Consider the following 15,136-nt stretch of genomic DNA (forward strand, 5'->3'; position numbering starts at 1 on the left):
GGACATCCTTGGGGAAAACCGGGAGTAATGGCCACAAACTCCTAGAAAACCTTTTCCGACTCAACATTAGGAAAAACTTCTTTACAGTCAGGGTGTCCAGACTGTGGGATATGCTCCCTCCAGAGGTGGTCTAGTCATCTACTCTGGAAGAGGAGTCTCAAGAGGAGACTGAACAGTCACCTTGCTGGGGTCACTTGACCCCAGTTTTTTTTTCTGCTCGGTGCAGGGGACTGGACTCGATGATATTCCTAGGTCCCTTCTAGCCTTACAATCGATCAATCTATAAGGCTTTTTGTGTTTTAGCAGTTGTATGATGAATCCCCATGAGAAGGAACGTTTATTTTCCTGGGGACAAATAGCAGGAGCACATATTTGTACCACTGCTATTTGTCCCCGGGCGTGACTCTGCATGAGTGCTCTGGCACATGGTAAATTGCCCCAGGTAGGGTACGGGAGGCTGGAGCCAGCAATTGGGCTGGCCCTAGCAGTCTTACCTAGGATCCTGGGGGCCTCCCAGGACTGCAGTGGCTATGATCCTGGAGTGTGGCGCTGGCTGGGGACAAACAACCCGCTGCATACCTACAGGCTTGGTGGCACCAAACTGACTGGAAACACAAAAGAAAGAGACCTGGGAGTAATAATAGACCACGGTATAAATATGAACTGGCAGTGTGATGGTGGTACACACTGCTGCCATGTATGCCATGTTGCTTTTTTCTAGTGTATTTTTTTTAGATACCAGGCTTTCCCAGTATCTAATTTTGCCACCATTCCGCAAATATGCAGCACGGTGAATGGATTAACGTGTGCTGCGTGCATTTTGCAGCTCTTCAAAAGGCTTTGAGGCACTGCAAACCGCACATTCCTTATTGTGGGAACGTGGCTTAGCTGTGCATAAAAAAAAAAGTAAGACCACTGAGTAATTTCTTGGCTTAAAAACATTTGGGATATGTTGTTCATATAAAAATGTATGTATAATACAAAATATGTCCTACTCATTTTGGTATACCCATTCCTTAGAATTTAAACAAAGCAATTTTTAGAAACTCTGAATCAGACTAGGGAAATGTCAGTACTTATTGTATTAAAATTCAGATGTCTTTCACTGAAATCCATGTATGTTTTTTTGCTAGCTCTCATATCTTCTCTTGTTATTGTTTGCTGTATGTGTGTGTGAGTACAATGTCACCTTTGTGTAGTTACAAAGCAATGTCTCTGCCATATTTTTTTAGTCTGCTGTTTTATTTAATTTCTGAAAAGTAAATTCAATTTTAAAAATAATTATTATGAATTTCTATTTTGAATTTCATCTGCTTAAATACTTCTTAAATCAAAGCAAAATCTGATGTTAGTTATTCTTGGGATAATACTACATTTTCAGGGTTAGATATAATTTTTAATACATGTCCTGATATGGCAGACCTTATTCATTATAATTTTATTAAATTATTAAATGTATTAAATGATTATTTAGCAACTCTGCTTCCTGCAGTCCTTTCAAAGCATCTGATAAAATAAGCACCATGCTTATGACAGCTTTTTTTTTTTATGTTTTCATAGAGAAGTAAGGCTGGAAGGGACATCAAGAAATCATCTAATCCAACTTTGGATTGATAAAGAATGACCTTCCAGGAGATAGTCTGGGCAAGACAGCAGGCAAGAAGTTCCCGGTGCAGCTGTCTCACACAGATTGTCTCCTGGTATGCCATGCTTCCTGGATACTCTGTGTTTTAAGGAGGAATGGCTCTTCAGTCATACAAGGTTAGGCCTCAGACCCCTGCAAGGGTAGCAGAGAGACTGTTTGTTCTTCACTGTAAGTAATTCTTTATATACATTCCTGTAAATGTATTGATGCTTTAGGAACAAGCTGCAGTGCTCAGATATCTTTCTTCTTGGCCTTGAATGACTTGGTGTAGTTAGAGCAGGGTTGGACAAAATACGGCTTGCGGGCTGGATTCAGCCTACCAACTGATTGGATCTGGCCTGCAGGGGGCACCTGCCAATTGATTGGATCCAGTCCACAGCTGCTCCATGGTGCTCCTCCTGGGGCCGAGCCCTGCCTGATCTTGGCTAGGGCAGCTGTGTTGCACTCCCACCTGTGCCTGCTGATGGCCTTCGCCCCAGCCAGTGGGCACAGCTTCCTAGCAGGGCTGCTCCTGGTGTGGCTGCAACCCAGAGCTGAGCAGTGTGGATGCTCAGCTCCCTCCACCTCCAGTGGCTCCTCTTACTTCTACCCTGGCTGTGCTGCTCCAGGCGGGGGGCAAGCTGCAGCTGGACAGCTCCTGCCCCAGTGTGAGGAGCTCCAGGTCCCAGCCGCCTTCCACCCACACAGCTGCCCACAGGTATCTGCTCATCATGTTGGGCAGGCAGAGTGTGTAGAAGGTGGTCAGGAGCTGGTGCTGGTGCTCCATGCACTGGGGCAGGAACTGGCTAGCTGCAGCTTCCCTCCCATCTGAAGCAGCACACTAGGGGCAGGAGGAGGAGGAGCTGCTGGAGGTGGCAGAAATTAAACAGAACCTGGGTGGGAGCAGTCCCCCTGGGAAGCTGTGGGTACTGGCCAGGGCCATGGCTGGCAGGTGGAGGCGGGAGCATGGTGTGGTTTCTGGGTGTGGTTCCTCCCCAACTCTGGCTGGTTCCTGGGACCTAGTGCAGGCAACTCCCCACACACATGCCTACACCTCCCCCTACACATCTCACCCCCCATGTCCCCTCCCACACACAACACCACACACCATATACAAGAGTAAGAATGTATTTTGAGCTGTTCTGCAATCACATCCATATGCCCTATTCAAAAGAACACACCAGGACCAAGATTCCTTTTTGAAATAGAATTAAAATATGTTATAGTAAATATTTGATTTTTAGTATATGATTTATTTTTTATCTATAATGTGTTTAAATAACATTTTAAAAAAGATTTTATGTGTACGGTCCTTGACAACTCACCAAAACTCGTTAAGTGCCCCTCCAGCTGAAATAATTGCCTACCCCTGAGTTAGAGAGTGGAGACCTGTCCACTGCACTGTGGGCAGGCAACCCTGCAAAAATTTACAAATGCCTCCAAATGTGAGAATCTAGGCCAGCATTTCTCAACCTGTGGGAATATATGAAGGGGTTGTGAACAAACTTTAAAAATGGATTCTCCTTTAAAGGAGAAAAACATGGGAAACTGTGGCTTTCCCCTTGCAGGCTTGCAGAGTTCCAGCTTGTGAGGGGCCACTTGGGGCCCCTCCATGCTCCACCCCCACCCCCACCCCCCGCCCTGCTCCTCACATTGAGGAGCTGGGGCCTGGGGATAGGGGGTAGGCTGGGGACACTGGGTCAGGACTGGCCATCAATGTTTACAAATGGATCCTGGTACAAAAAAAGGTTGAAAAACACGGATCTAGGCTTCACAATGTATGGTGATGTGCTCTTTTGGCTGAAGAGTCTGGGAGGGAGGATACTTGGGGGAGTTAGCACAATACAGGCTTGAATGATTGAGCTCTGCTCAGTCAATAGAATTTGGAATTGATTTTACTGTTTTGGCCCCAGACACAAAATTTCAATTCCAATAGCTATGGCTGTGAGATGGTTAAACACTAGAGACTCCACCCTTTCAGCTTGCTGAGCTAGATGCAATTGGGTCCCACCCTGGCAGCTGCATGGCAGGTTTATTTCCAGGCTTGCTTCCTTTCCAGTGAAGAAAACTTATGATTCCCTACTTAAGACATGCGTCCCAGTTGTGTGTGTGTGTGCGCGCACAGAGGGGGGAATTGATTTTTGGGGAAAAGGTTTATATTGTATGTAAAAGAATATGGCACTATGCTATCTTTCTTCATTCATATGCAGTGTTGAATACAGATCATTCATATATAAAGAAATACTTGGAATAGTTTTACGTTCCATCCAGTTCTTGCAGAAGCTGATATAATTTGTTTCAGAGGAAGTGCCAAACTCACTGTATTATAATTATATATTGGGGCATTTATTGAAGTAGTTTCACCAGTTCTGAGCTCAAGCATTGCATATTAAAGAGTCATAGCCATGGCTAGCCTAACAAAATTGGGATGCCTCAACAAGTATGGTAACCTATGTCTGGAATCTATGAATTCTATTTCAGGATTAACCAGAGGGGTATGCCCTTTCATAAGCTGGGCACGCTGTTTCTGTAGGAGACACTTATATCAGGATCAAAGGCCCACCACATTCAAGTCATAAGCTCTGTTCCTCTCCAGTGACTGCAAGGTAATTGCATCACTTTAAGGCATAGTTCAGTTACCACACCTCACGTTAATCAAAATAAATCCAAATATGTAATATGCATTGAAACCATCAATATTTATTTTATTTATATTATTTATTCAACAGATTCCTTGTTGATCTCCACTTGCAATAGATTCTTGAATACTGCTTTATCTATAGTTTAAAAATTGATTTTAATGAAAGGGGCACATTTATTTTAATGAAAGGGAAACATAAAAACATGTATACTGCTACATTTCTGTCTTCTGACCACAGATTAGAGCGTACAAAAAAAAAGCAAAAAAAGGGTGAAAGTACTAATGATAGTACCGTCTTTCTAGATGAATCTGTTTTCATTATGATTTAGGAGAAAAATGTGAAGCTGTTATGCTGCATCATGCTTACACAGGAATCACTGGGCAAAGGTCAACTGCACTGCATTTGATTTAGCAAAGTTGGGAAAATACACCACCTTGTGGCTTCTTGGCAGTACTGAAATGAAATCTTTTCTAGAAGCTATTGGTTATTTCAAGTTTTACCAAAACTACAATTGCACTATGAAGAAAAAATATCTGTAAATAAAGGTGCAGGTGCATAAATCTTTAATATTACATTTATAATAATGTTTTTCTACATGCATATTAATTGAGACTGCCTTATCTACTGTTACATTCCTCATTCTATTGAGAACTTCAAGCATCATTACAGCACGATGTTATAGTTTATCATGTTATTCAAAGTCATATATTTTATTTTACATGGCATAATGCAGACTTGGGGCTAAATCCACAGTTTGGGTGAAAATTTGTTGAAGTCTGCATTGGATTAGATGATCTCTTGAGGTCCCTTCCAGCCTTACTTCTCTGTAATTGGAAGTCTAAGGGTGGAAGTTGAAACAGCTAAGGAAAAACCCAGAAAACTCTAGCTCTTTATTAATGAAGATTTGGAATTTTAACAGACCTTCAATCACTGAAATTATTTAACAAAAATGTTATCTTATGTGGAAGAAGAGAGATGGATGTACCGCTGTTATGAGGTGAATCTTTCATATCATCTCCTTGCCTTCAAGCACTGGGACAACCTGGAATATAATCTCCTATCTGAATGAAATGATAAAATGTTTCTTTAATATTTTCCAAGTTTGGAAAGAAATAGCAAATGTATTCTGCCTTTTTGGTATGTCCACAGTTAATACCGAGTTGATAACACCTCAACTAATAAATTTCCAGGGTAGTATTTACCATGGAAACATTCTTGTACATTTCTTGGGAAACACGCAAACATGTATATTGCTACATTTTTGTCTTCTGACCACAAGCGTACAAAAAAAAGGAAAAAAAGTGTGAGAGAAACAATTGTTAATACTTCAGAAATTGTGCCAGAATAGCTTTAAAAACAATAAATTATGCTATATAATAATATATAATTATATATGCATACATATATGTATTATAAATTATTATATGGGTGTGTGTACACAGATAGGTATCTACATAAGGCATGTATTATATGGCATATTTTATTGTTAAATATTTTATTTATATGTGCCTTATTTCATATTTGCATTTATATGTGGCATACATGGCATATATAAATACATAAAATATTGTTGCATAATGCAATATATATATATATAACATAATACATATATACACCTATATAATACACATTATATATATATTAATCTATGGCATAGCTTCTATGCCATATTTATACATGTATATAGTCTACATTATCTTATATGGCATATCTTTAATAAAATATATAATAATAAAATATGCTGTATAAGGTGTCTTATGAGTGTGTCTACATACAAACATACATGAATGGCATGTATTATTGCTCTGTGTGTGTGTATACACACACACATATATACATACATACATTATATATATATAATATAAATTGCATGTATGTATATATGTGTGTATTTATACATATATAGAGAGATGTGTGTATATATGTATGTATATATGTGTGTGTATGTATATGTAACATGGTGCATGCACACATGGCATATATATACACCCCTACATACATATTTGTTTATATATATATATATTTTTATGTTATACATATATATAACATACATATATTATACATTATACATGTGTGTTTTTATTTATATCTATTATAAATTGCCATTATATGGCAGCATATCTAAATAAAATATATGACAATAAAATATGCTGTCTGATGCACGCTGCTGGGTTTCTGGTTGTAGCCGTGTTCGTCTAAGGAGAAGACAGGCAAGGGTCTCTGAGGAGATGTGATCTCTTTTATTAGACCAACTTTGTGGCTGGAAAAAAGCTCTTTTCTGGTGTAATGAAAGTGATCACATCTCACAACCCCTTGCCTGCAGAATACGCGCCCCATGGCGCGTCGTTAGATATGTTATTTAGATATGCCAGATACTGTAAGGTATAATATACACATAGAAGGCATTTTATGGTTTATTTTAGTCTCCTCCCTTCGGACTGGTCCGGGAGAGCCCACCCCGCCGTGCCATACCCATATTCCCCCTCGCACGTGTGCGCAGGCTTGTGCGCGGCGCGCGCCGCCCGCCAGAGTTTCTTTTGCATTGAAAGTCGCTCTGGGCAAACAGAAGGCGGCCGCTGCGCTGCCATGGTGACGGCGGCGGGGCGGGGCTGGGCGGCCCGCGCTGCCATGGTGACGGCAGCGGGAGGGGGGGGGAAAATGCCGCGCTGCCATGGTGACGGCTGCGGCGCGGGCTCGGTGGCATGTACGAGCGGGCGGCCCGGGCGCTGTGGCGGGCCGCGGGCGGCACGGAGCCGCATGTGGGGCCCGGCTCCTACCGGCTGCCGCCTGCCGAGCCGCGGAGCACAGGTACCGCCTGCGCCCGGCGGGGGTGGCACCTGGCTGCGCGGGGCACCCGAGGGGAAGGCGGAGGGCATCCACAGCCCGGGCCCACGTGGGATCCGGCGCGTGGACCCACAAGGTTGTGGGCGCCCTGCTGCCAGGGCTTCTCTGCTAGGACGGTGCGTTCCGGGGAATCTACCCCCAGGCAGTGTGACCGCCTTGTGCCCTGGAGTAAATAGGGTTGCCAACCCTCCTGAAGTCTCCAGGAATTAGCTGTAAATCACCAGGAGACTGTGGAGAGTCACCTGGGAGATAGATGATAGGGCATTCATTCAAAGAAATATTAAAAGTCGACTTGGGTTTATGCAGTAGTCGGGCAGGTTTTTCAAATGTAATAGTCATGTGCGGTTGCCTTCCTCACGTCAAGTCATTAAGGTCATTACATCATGCGACGAAATCTCCTGGAATAGATTCAGACAGGGTGGCTACCTGAGGGGTAAAGCCAGCCATTTCAGAGAGGAGCTGGTGGCTTTCTGAAGCATTTGGCCTGGCACAGTTGTCTGCCCCCGAGGCATCACCCCGCTGCTTTTTCTGGAAGCAAAAATCAGGTGGAAACTCTGAGCCGGCCTTTTCCAAGAGGTGCCTCTGATCTGTTGGGGGGGGGCTCAAGTGAAAAGAAGGTTGAGAACCACTAGCCCTGTGCTAATCAGCTTTGTATGCCTCTAGGTATTCATTGAAAGTATTCATATAGCTGTAAGAATAAAAATAAACCTCTGCCCTCTGTGTATGTGGAGTTATGTGACCTCTATTCCCAGAACACTTTACACTCACCCTAAGTTCTTCAGGGGAAATGTGTCCATAGTTGAGCTGTCACACACGCTGTACTGCTGGCAGAAATGTCAGAATTTATAGCCCTGTTCAGGACTTCTCTGCAGAATAGGGTATTGTGAAATTGTGAAAATGTCCTTGTAATTTGCTATCTTTAAGAGATGTACAGAGTAGGATGGGAAAAAGAGGCCTGAGGTTTCAGGTAAAAAAACTATGTTCTATAAGGTGTCAATAAATGGGGTATAAATAGAGGTTGTATTAAAACTGTATTGAGCTGTCTGCGTTACAGAGCTGCAACTGTGTGCAGCTCACTCCTTTTCATCTGGTAGCACATAACATAGATGTGTCTACACGGCCGACTACTTCTTGGCAGGGTAATGGCTTATGTTGATCTCAGCGCTGCTGGGACTAGATTTCTTCCGCTACCTGAACTAGTTCACATATTTCTACACAACAGCTCCTTCTGCATGATAGATATGGATCTATGTCTTATTGAGTGATGATAATTTTAATCAGTAAACTAACTGGGGTTGCTCTCTTGAGCTCTTCCTTACAGATTAACTCCTGTAAGCAAAAACACAATGAATTCTGTCAGAGGAGCTGCTACTGTAATTTGGAGAGGGTGTATGGAGCATATCTTGCAAATCCTGCAGTGCAAGGTTCTGTGGAAACCGCAGACATACCACAGTTTTTTAAAATGATGGGGCTGAATTTAGAAAAACCTCTTATCTAATTCTCTATTCCACTTTAACACAAATGTGAGTTTTTTTGTAGGATTCAGTGTGCAGCTGGGCTTTGACATATTTTAATAGAAATATTTTTGATTCCTTTTGTATCAAGTAAAAGAGATGGAGTCTCTCTGGATAGTCTTGATTTTTCATTTTTGTTGTTTTTATCAAGAGCAAAGTTCTGTAGATGGGGCTATATATGTATGGGGATATCAGGCAAGGTTTCTTTTTTAATATGCATATCTCGAAAGCTGTCTGTAGCTACAGAATTGGTCTGCCAGTTTAATTAATGCTATCTTAGAGACAGATATACAAACCTCAGATACAACTTGACGTTAAAGGAGATATGCACAATAGTCTGTGTTCTACCAGCGTATCTCCAGCTAATAAAAACCAAAGTGGCTCCAGAGCTGATATATTCTGTTGTAACAGTCAAGTGTAGGCTCATCAGAAGGTAGTTCCAGAAGTACTAAATTCATTATATTACTTTTGCTGTGCTCATCTGAGGTAACATAAAAAAATTAAGCTGAGAAGTGTGATAATTACAACTAGATAAAAACTTATTGTATCCTAATTTTATCTGTAAAAAGATTCATTAAATATACAGTTTTATCTCCTTCAAAATCAAATCAGTCTTATTCCTCCAAGGCCATTTTCTTGGTCTTACTAAACAAAATGTTAGGAATGCAAGCAAGGGGCATTAAAAGTAAAGAAAAGCAATACAGTATCTGTTTTCCTTTCCTTTCTTTTTTGGCTCATCCTCCATGTTATATTGCCTTAGAAATGAAATAAAAAACCTAGTGGGAGCCTAATTAATGAATCTGAAGTGGGAGACTGCAGTGCATTTTAGTAAAGCAAAAAGCAAAAACCCTAGCTGAAAATCCTAAAAGCAAACCGTGTCTGAAAATAAAAGTGTAATTAGGCATTGCTATATTTACAGAGAAATGAACATGGTTTTAAGCATTTTTTTTTGTAATTTGATGTATTTCTAACTAACCTCACTATTCAATACCTCTGGGTATGGTGTAGGTCAAACTACTAGATCTTAATAGTTCCTTCAGTATTTAACATTTAGGAAATACATGAGCAGATTTTCAGATTATCTTTTATATAAAAGTGCATTTCAAAGCATTTTATAGAAATAAATAATGGTGGTGGTAGAGAAAAATTAAGACATATTGGTAAAGAAGGAAAGGTCTTTTTGGTTAAGATTTAAAGTAACATAAAGACAAGTGAACTGGAGAGGTACTAAAGGGAGTTCCAGATGAAAGCAGCAGGGAAGGAGGCAGCCCCTTCACTGACAGTGGATATATTGTATGAAGAATTAGGAGGACCCTAGCTTTGTAGAGGTCTCTGTAGAGAGAGATGGCATGTGTGAGGGAATGGAATTGAGGAAGTTCATGGGATGTTTTAAAATCAAGAAATAAATCTTAAGAATAAATTCTTTCCTGTATTCTACATAACTTTCAGTCCTCAAGTAAAGATTGGATACATTTCTAGTTCATTTAAATCAGAGGACTTGATACAAGAATCATTTAGTGAAATTCTATGGCCTATATTATACAAAAGGTCAGACTAAGTGATGATAATGTCCCTTTCAGTCTTAAAAATTATGAATTTATTCAGTACAATCAGAGACCTGAGGATTTAGAGCACTTTACATTAGCTGTCTGAGGTTCAAAATAGACTAATTTTGAGAATACTCTTTAAAAGTCTCTTTAAAAATAAACTTTTAAGCATGTATCACTCCTTACATATATCTAGTCTTTTTAGGAGAGTAGAAAAATGAGTTGAACCAAGTGTTTTGATTGTTGAAGGATAATTTGATGTATGTATCCAATGTGTGTCTTTTTATTCCTTTGGCAGATGGCTATGCTCCATTTCTTTCTTTGACAAGTCGAAACTTAGCATTTACTATTCAGAATACAGATGTTAATGTTCCAGGACCTGGACACTACGATATTGCCAAAATACAGGTAAAACTGCAATAGGTGCCTTAATTAAGTTAAAATAGTTGAAATTTGCAACAGTAACAGTCAGCAGTGTTTTTCATGATTATTTTATGTCTAATGAATTCTCCTCTTATTTAAAAGTAAGTTGGCCATTGGAGAGAGGGACAACATGATGGGAAGCTTACTATCTGGACTAGAATTTTGTCTTTTCCTCTTCCTCCTTCTGTCTCTCAGAATGCCTTATTTCCCATACTCATTCTATTTTTTTCCCAATAGGATATGTATAAACTAGTCTCCAAGGCATGGTCCTACTGAGTGCTTGATGAAGCACTCAGCTTTCTCTGAGTGTTTTTAAATGGCTGTCAAATTCCCAAGCCACTTGTTATTTTCATGTTACTTACTTCAAGGTGTAGTGGGCACTTTCACTGTTTTGTAGGTCAGGATACTTTGTTTCCCTGTGTCATAGCAGAGAGCAGAGTTTAAAAGGGCTAAGATCCTTAAGGTTTGAATAATGAATAATAGGAAAAAAATGAGTAATTATCCTAGCAAGAGTAACATTAGTTAATGCTAGATCAACCATTTGGCTGCATCCAGATGAGTGCGGCCATGAGGTATGTGGTTCTGCGAACATGTCTGCAGCGTCACATACCGCACATTCAGCTGTTCTCTGTGCTACAACAGAGCACTGCCCATGTGTGTGCTGCTCCACTTTTTTTTTCTGTGAGTTTTTTCGACCCCTGAATATCTAGAGGTCAAAAAGAACCCAAGGGAAAAAAAGGGGAGCAGTGCATGCACAGGCAGGGCAAAAGCAATGCTGGTCCATCCAGAGCCACACTGCATCTGTTGGCCAGGCTCCACATGGCAGAATCACCACTGCTGCAGCCCCAGGAGGCCCGCATGATCCCAGGTAAGGTTACTGGCCCCATCCTTCCCTACCCCACATGAGGTGACTTGCTGCACACCAAAGCTTGCATGGCACAGGCAGTCCCTGTGGACAAGTAGTGGTAGCACAAGGTGTGTCAACGTTATTTGTCCCCGGAGAACCAAATGTCCATTATTGTCTGGATGTGCCCTTTGAGAGCAAAGTTAAAGGAACTTTCTCAAGCTGGGGAGGTTTCTTGATGTTCTGTTAGTCACATGTCTTTTGAACTTAAGTAATAGAAAACAGCTGCAGTTTCACTGAAATCATTTTTATTTGGCTAGAAACACTGTATGTTCGATGTTTGTTGTGTAACTTCATGTTAACTGAAATAACATAAAAGGCTAGTAAAAAAGACATTTTAAAGATGAAATAAATTCGAGATTTTATCTAGCTACTTCATTAAGGTGAGAGGTTGAGATCAGCATCTTTGCACCATAATAGACAAAATAGAAATTCCTGAGGTTCTTCTGAGAAGCAGCAACTGGCTTCTCTTGGCTTTCTCATAGGTGCTCAAGGTACTGGTAAGTGATTGTGAGGGGAGGGAGGAGGGGAAAGGAGGGCTTTGTCAGTAAACCTGGCTGCATATGCCAAGAGTATGCTGTTGTCTGTGTGCCAGAAGTTACAGAGGGATACTATTTGTCTGAGACAGTACTGCTCATTATTATCCCCAGAGCAGGGCAATGCCTATGGTATACATTTGCATCTAGGCTTAATTGTATAATAAAGTTCTTAAGCAAGATAAATATCTTTTACACTTCATCAATATAAGGTATTAACAGTTGAGTTTTACATTTTGCTTTTGCAGTAAGATCAAAACATGGCTTGTAAAGCTATTTGTGTCAGCAATTATGAAGTATATAAAATAATATAGTTACATTAAAAATTAAGCATTTTCTAAGTGTTACAATGGGAAAAAATTATTATACTATTATTGGTATATAGCTTGTAATTTCTCTTTGATTTTTTTTTTAACTGCAGATTCATTTAATGCTTTCTGGCCGTGTCTACGCTAGCAGTGGGCTGTACAGTTGTTACTGTGCAGTCATTTAGTACTTGCTTAAGCAAGTACTGAATGACTGGGCAGTAACCGATGTTACTGCATGGTCCCATTGTCATACGGTTATTTTTAGCTGCTACTGTGTGGTAGCAACGAGTTCATTGCTACTGTGCAGTAGCATAGCTGTCACAGTTCATGCGCAGCAACACTATGTCACTGTAGCAATGAACTAGGGTGCAGTAGCTCATTGCTATAGCAATGTAGCATTTTGTGTAAACATGCCCATTGACTATAGAATACACACGAAGTGGGAAAAGGCAGTGCTCTCAATTTCATGCTAGAATGTTGAATAATAATATGGTTAAGTGTATCAGAAAGTTTCTTCTGAACTCTTCCCCATATTTTGTCTTCTTGTTTAATCTTGCTTCTGTTTTGAATTATATGAAAAAAATTCTCAAAATAGCAGTTTATATATGCTAACCTTCACTTTGTACACAAAGTAATTTGAAGTCAGCTTTATAGATATAAAAGGGTTTTGCTTTGGCAGCAGTTATATTTGGTTATCAGTCAGTGTGAAATTTTTTTGTGCGTAAATAGTGGCAGGGGGAAGATGCTATAGAAATTAGACAAGCAAACCAGTTTGAAAAAGAAGTCACTTTTTTCCATGCCTGCCCAGATGTGTCATATTGCATTATGTTACTTTGATTTAGGTAGTGTCATACCACATTGCACTCTGTCAAATCTGACATAATATAACATAAATGATGTAATGAGATATGGCATGAAATTACACAGGTCACAGAAGTAAAGCAAGCTGTTTCTGACATTATATATTTCTGTAAAACTTGTGTTTATTTTAAAGCATCTAGAAAAATGTATTGTCAATATTTGACAGGTACAGTGTCAGCACTACTGCTGAATAATGCTGCATTTTGATGCTCCCTTGAGATTCCATTCCCACCTTATGTCCAACTCCCCTTTAATGAAGACTGCAGAAGTACTTCACTCCTGTTTTTCTATTCTGTTTTAAAGAAAAATAACAGAATATGTTTATATTATGAGCTCACTTGATTTTCTAATCCTAGCTGCATGAGCTAGAGACTGACTACAGTATACAGTAGGTATTCTACAGTAACTCCCTATCTGGATGTCCTTATTCCATGGTATGAATGCCTTTTTGCAGTTTAGTTTAATGTATTTCACAAGTGGATTAAATACATCAGAATAGCTATTCCAGCGACCCTATCACAGTGACCCTGTGATGTCATTTTCATTCTAAGTAACTGGTCTTTTCACCATGACTTTGATATCACTTGTACCTAATATCCTGCTATCTCCCTGATGTATAATTACTGCTAGGAATTGCTGCCATGTGCTCATCTTGTATTTCATCCTTTTCGTCTTTCTTACTTCCTTGCTTCTTTCTCCTGACTCTCTCTCCCTTCCTTGCCCTCAGTTTCCCACCTTGAAAGCTAGATTTTCTTTCCTTTTTGCCGATCTCCCCACCTTACCAGGTTTTCTCCAAAATATTTTTGTGTTATTTCCTTTAGTTCTTAACATTGTATGAGCTAAAAATAATAAAGAAGTAGAATTTTAAAGAAGTTTTTGCAACCAATTATAGTGACTTCGTGTTTTTATGGTAAGTGTATAAACTTCTCTTCTCTTCCTCTGGGTAAGATAGAAAGAGGTGTTTTCCAGTATGAGCATCAAGTACTTTTCTCCCCCAGATTACTAATGAATAATGGCAGGCTACATCTTAATTCTGTCTTAATTCCAATTTATGGCTGTGCCTCCTGCTGGTTTTAGTCACAGTGTTCTTGCTATGCTAGGGGGTACAAGATTAAAGGAAAGCAAATAATCACACTTAACTGTTTGAATAATAGAGAAAGAAATCAAGCAAAAGCAAAACACAAACAGTACATAATAATCCAGGCTCTTTGATGCAATCTCTTTGATTTGTTTCTTTGTGAAAATACAAATTAAATTTGAAGGTGGTATGCCTCCAGTAGGGTTACTCTTCCCTAAGCTAATTTTTCTGTAGCCAGTACTGTTCTTATCTCACTAGTGAGTCCTGTCTTTGTGTATCCTAGATCACAGCTGTCCAGCCAGTGGCCTATAATAAGTTAACCAAGTCTGTGGGGTCCTGCCCAACCGTTACTCCTCCCACTGCTCCTGCTGTTGGTGCCAGGGTCTCTGGGATCCCCCTCTGTCCTTCTGTATCTTCTACCTTCTGCCTCTGGGTGTGGTGTGATCCATAGGGCCCCAGGGATCTTGTGGACCCGTGTGGTGGATGTCATGCTGTCCATGTGGTGGGGGTGGAGGATGGGGTGAGGGGGCATGAGGTGGGGAAAGAATTGTGGGCATGGGTGGATCAGGGATTTTGAAAAGGGGGGTGCAGGTGGTGTGTTGCATCATTCCATAACACAGCAAATATTTTTCTCTGCTTAAAAAGAAACTAGAAATTCTACTAATATGCTAGGGGCCCTAGGTCTACGTGATTCAATTATAATCCAAGCAAAAACAAATGTAATTAAGCCTGAGGGTGGTTGACTGCCAGCTCCAGGATGGGGCAGGCGCCTGTTTTGGGGGATGAGGGGTATAGCTGTTTCAAATAAGCATTTCATATCATTTGGATCAATGGCTGGTTAGGACAAGCAGAGTT

The 15,136-nt window shown here is 40.4% G+C and overlaps 1 protein-coding gene across 1 annotated transcript in view; it reads left to right on the top strand.

Moving 5' to 3' along the window:
- Nucleotides 1-717: 717 nt before the first annotated feature.
- The window catches only part of STPG2 (sperm tail PG-rich repeat containing 2), a 744,920-nt gene continuing 730,501 nt past the window's right edge, over nucleotides 718-15,136 (top strand). The window contains exons 1-2 of the mRNA XM_019526495.1: nucleotides 718-1,813; nucleotides 10,470-10,579. Coding sequence (XP_019382040.1) covers nucleotides 1,741-1,813; nucleotides 10,470-10,579 — 183 coding nt within the window. The 5' untranslated portion in view covers nucleotides 718-1,740. The remainder of the gene's footprint in view (nucleotides 1,814-10,469; nucleotides 10,580-15,136) is intronic.

The sequence above is a fragment of the Gavialis gangeticus genome, unplaced genomic scaffold (genome assembly GCF_001723915.1).
Source record: "Gavialis gangeticus isolate Ggan-Ray unplaced genomic scaffold, GavGan_comp1, whole genome shotgun sequence".
In the NCBI taxonomy this organism is placed as follows: Eukaryota; Metazoa; Chordata; order Crocodylia; family Gavialidae; genus Gavialis; species Gavialis gangeticus.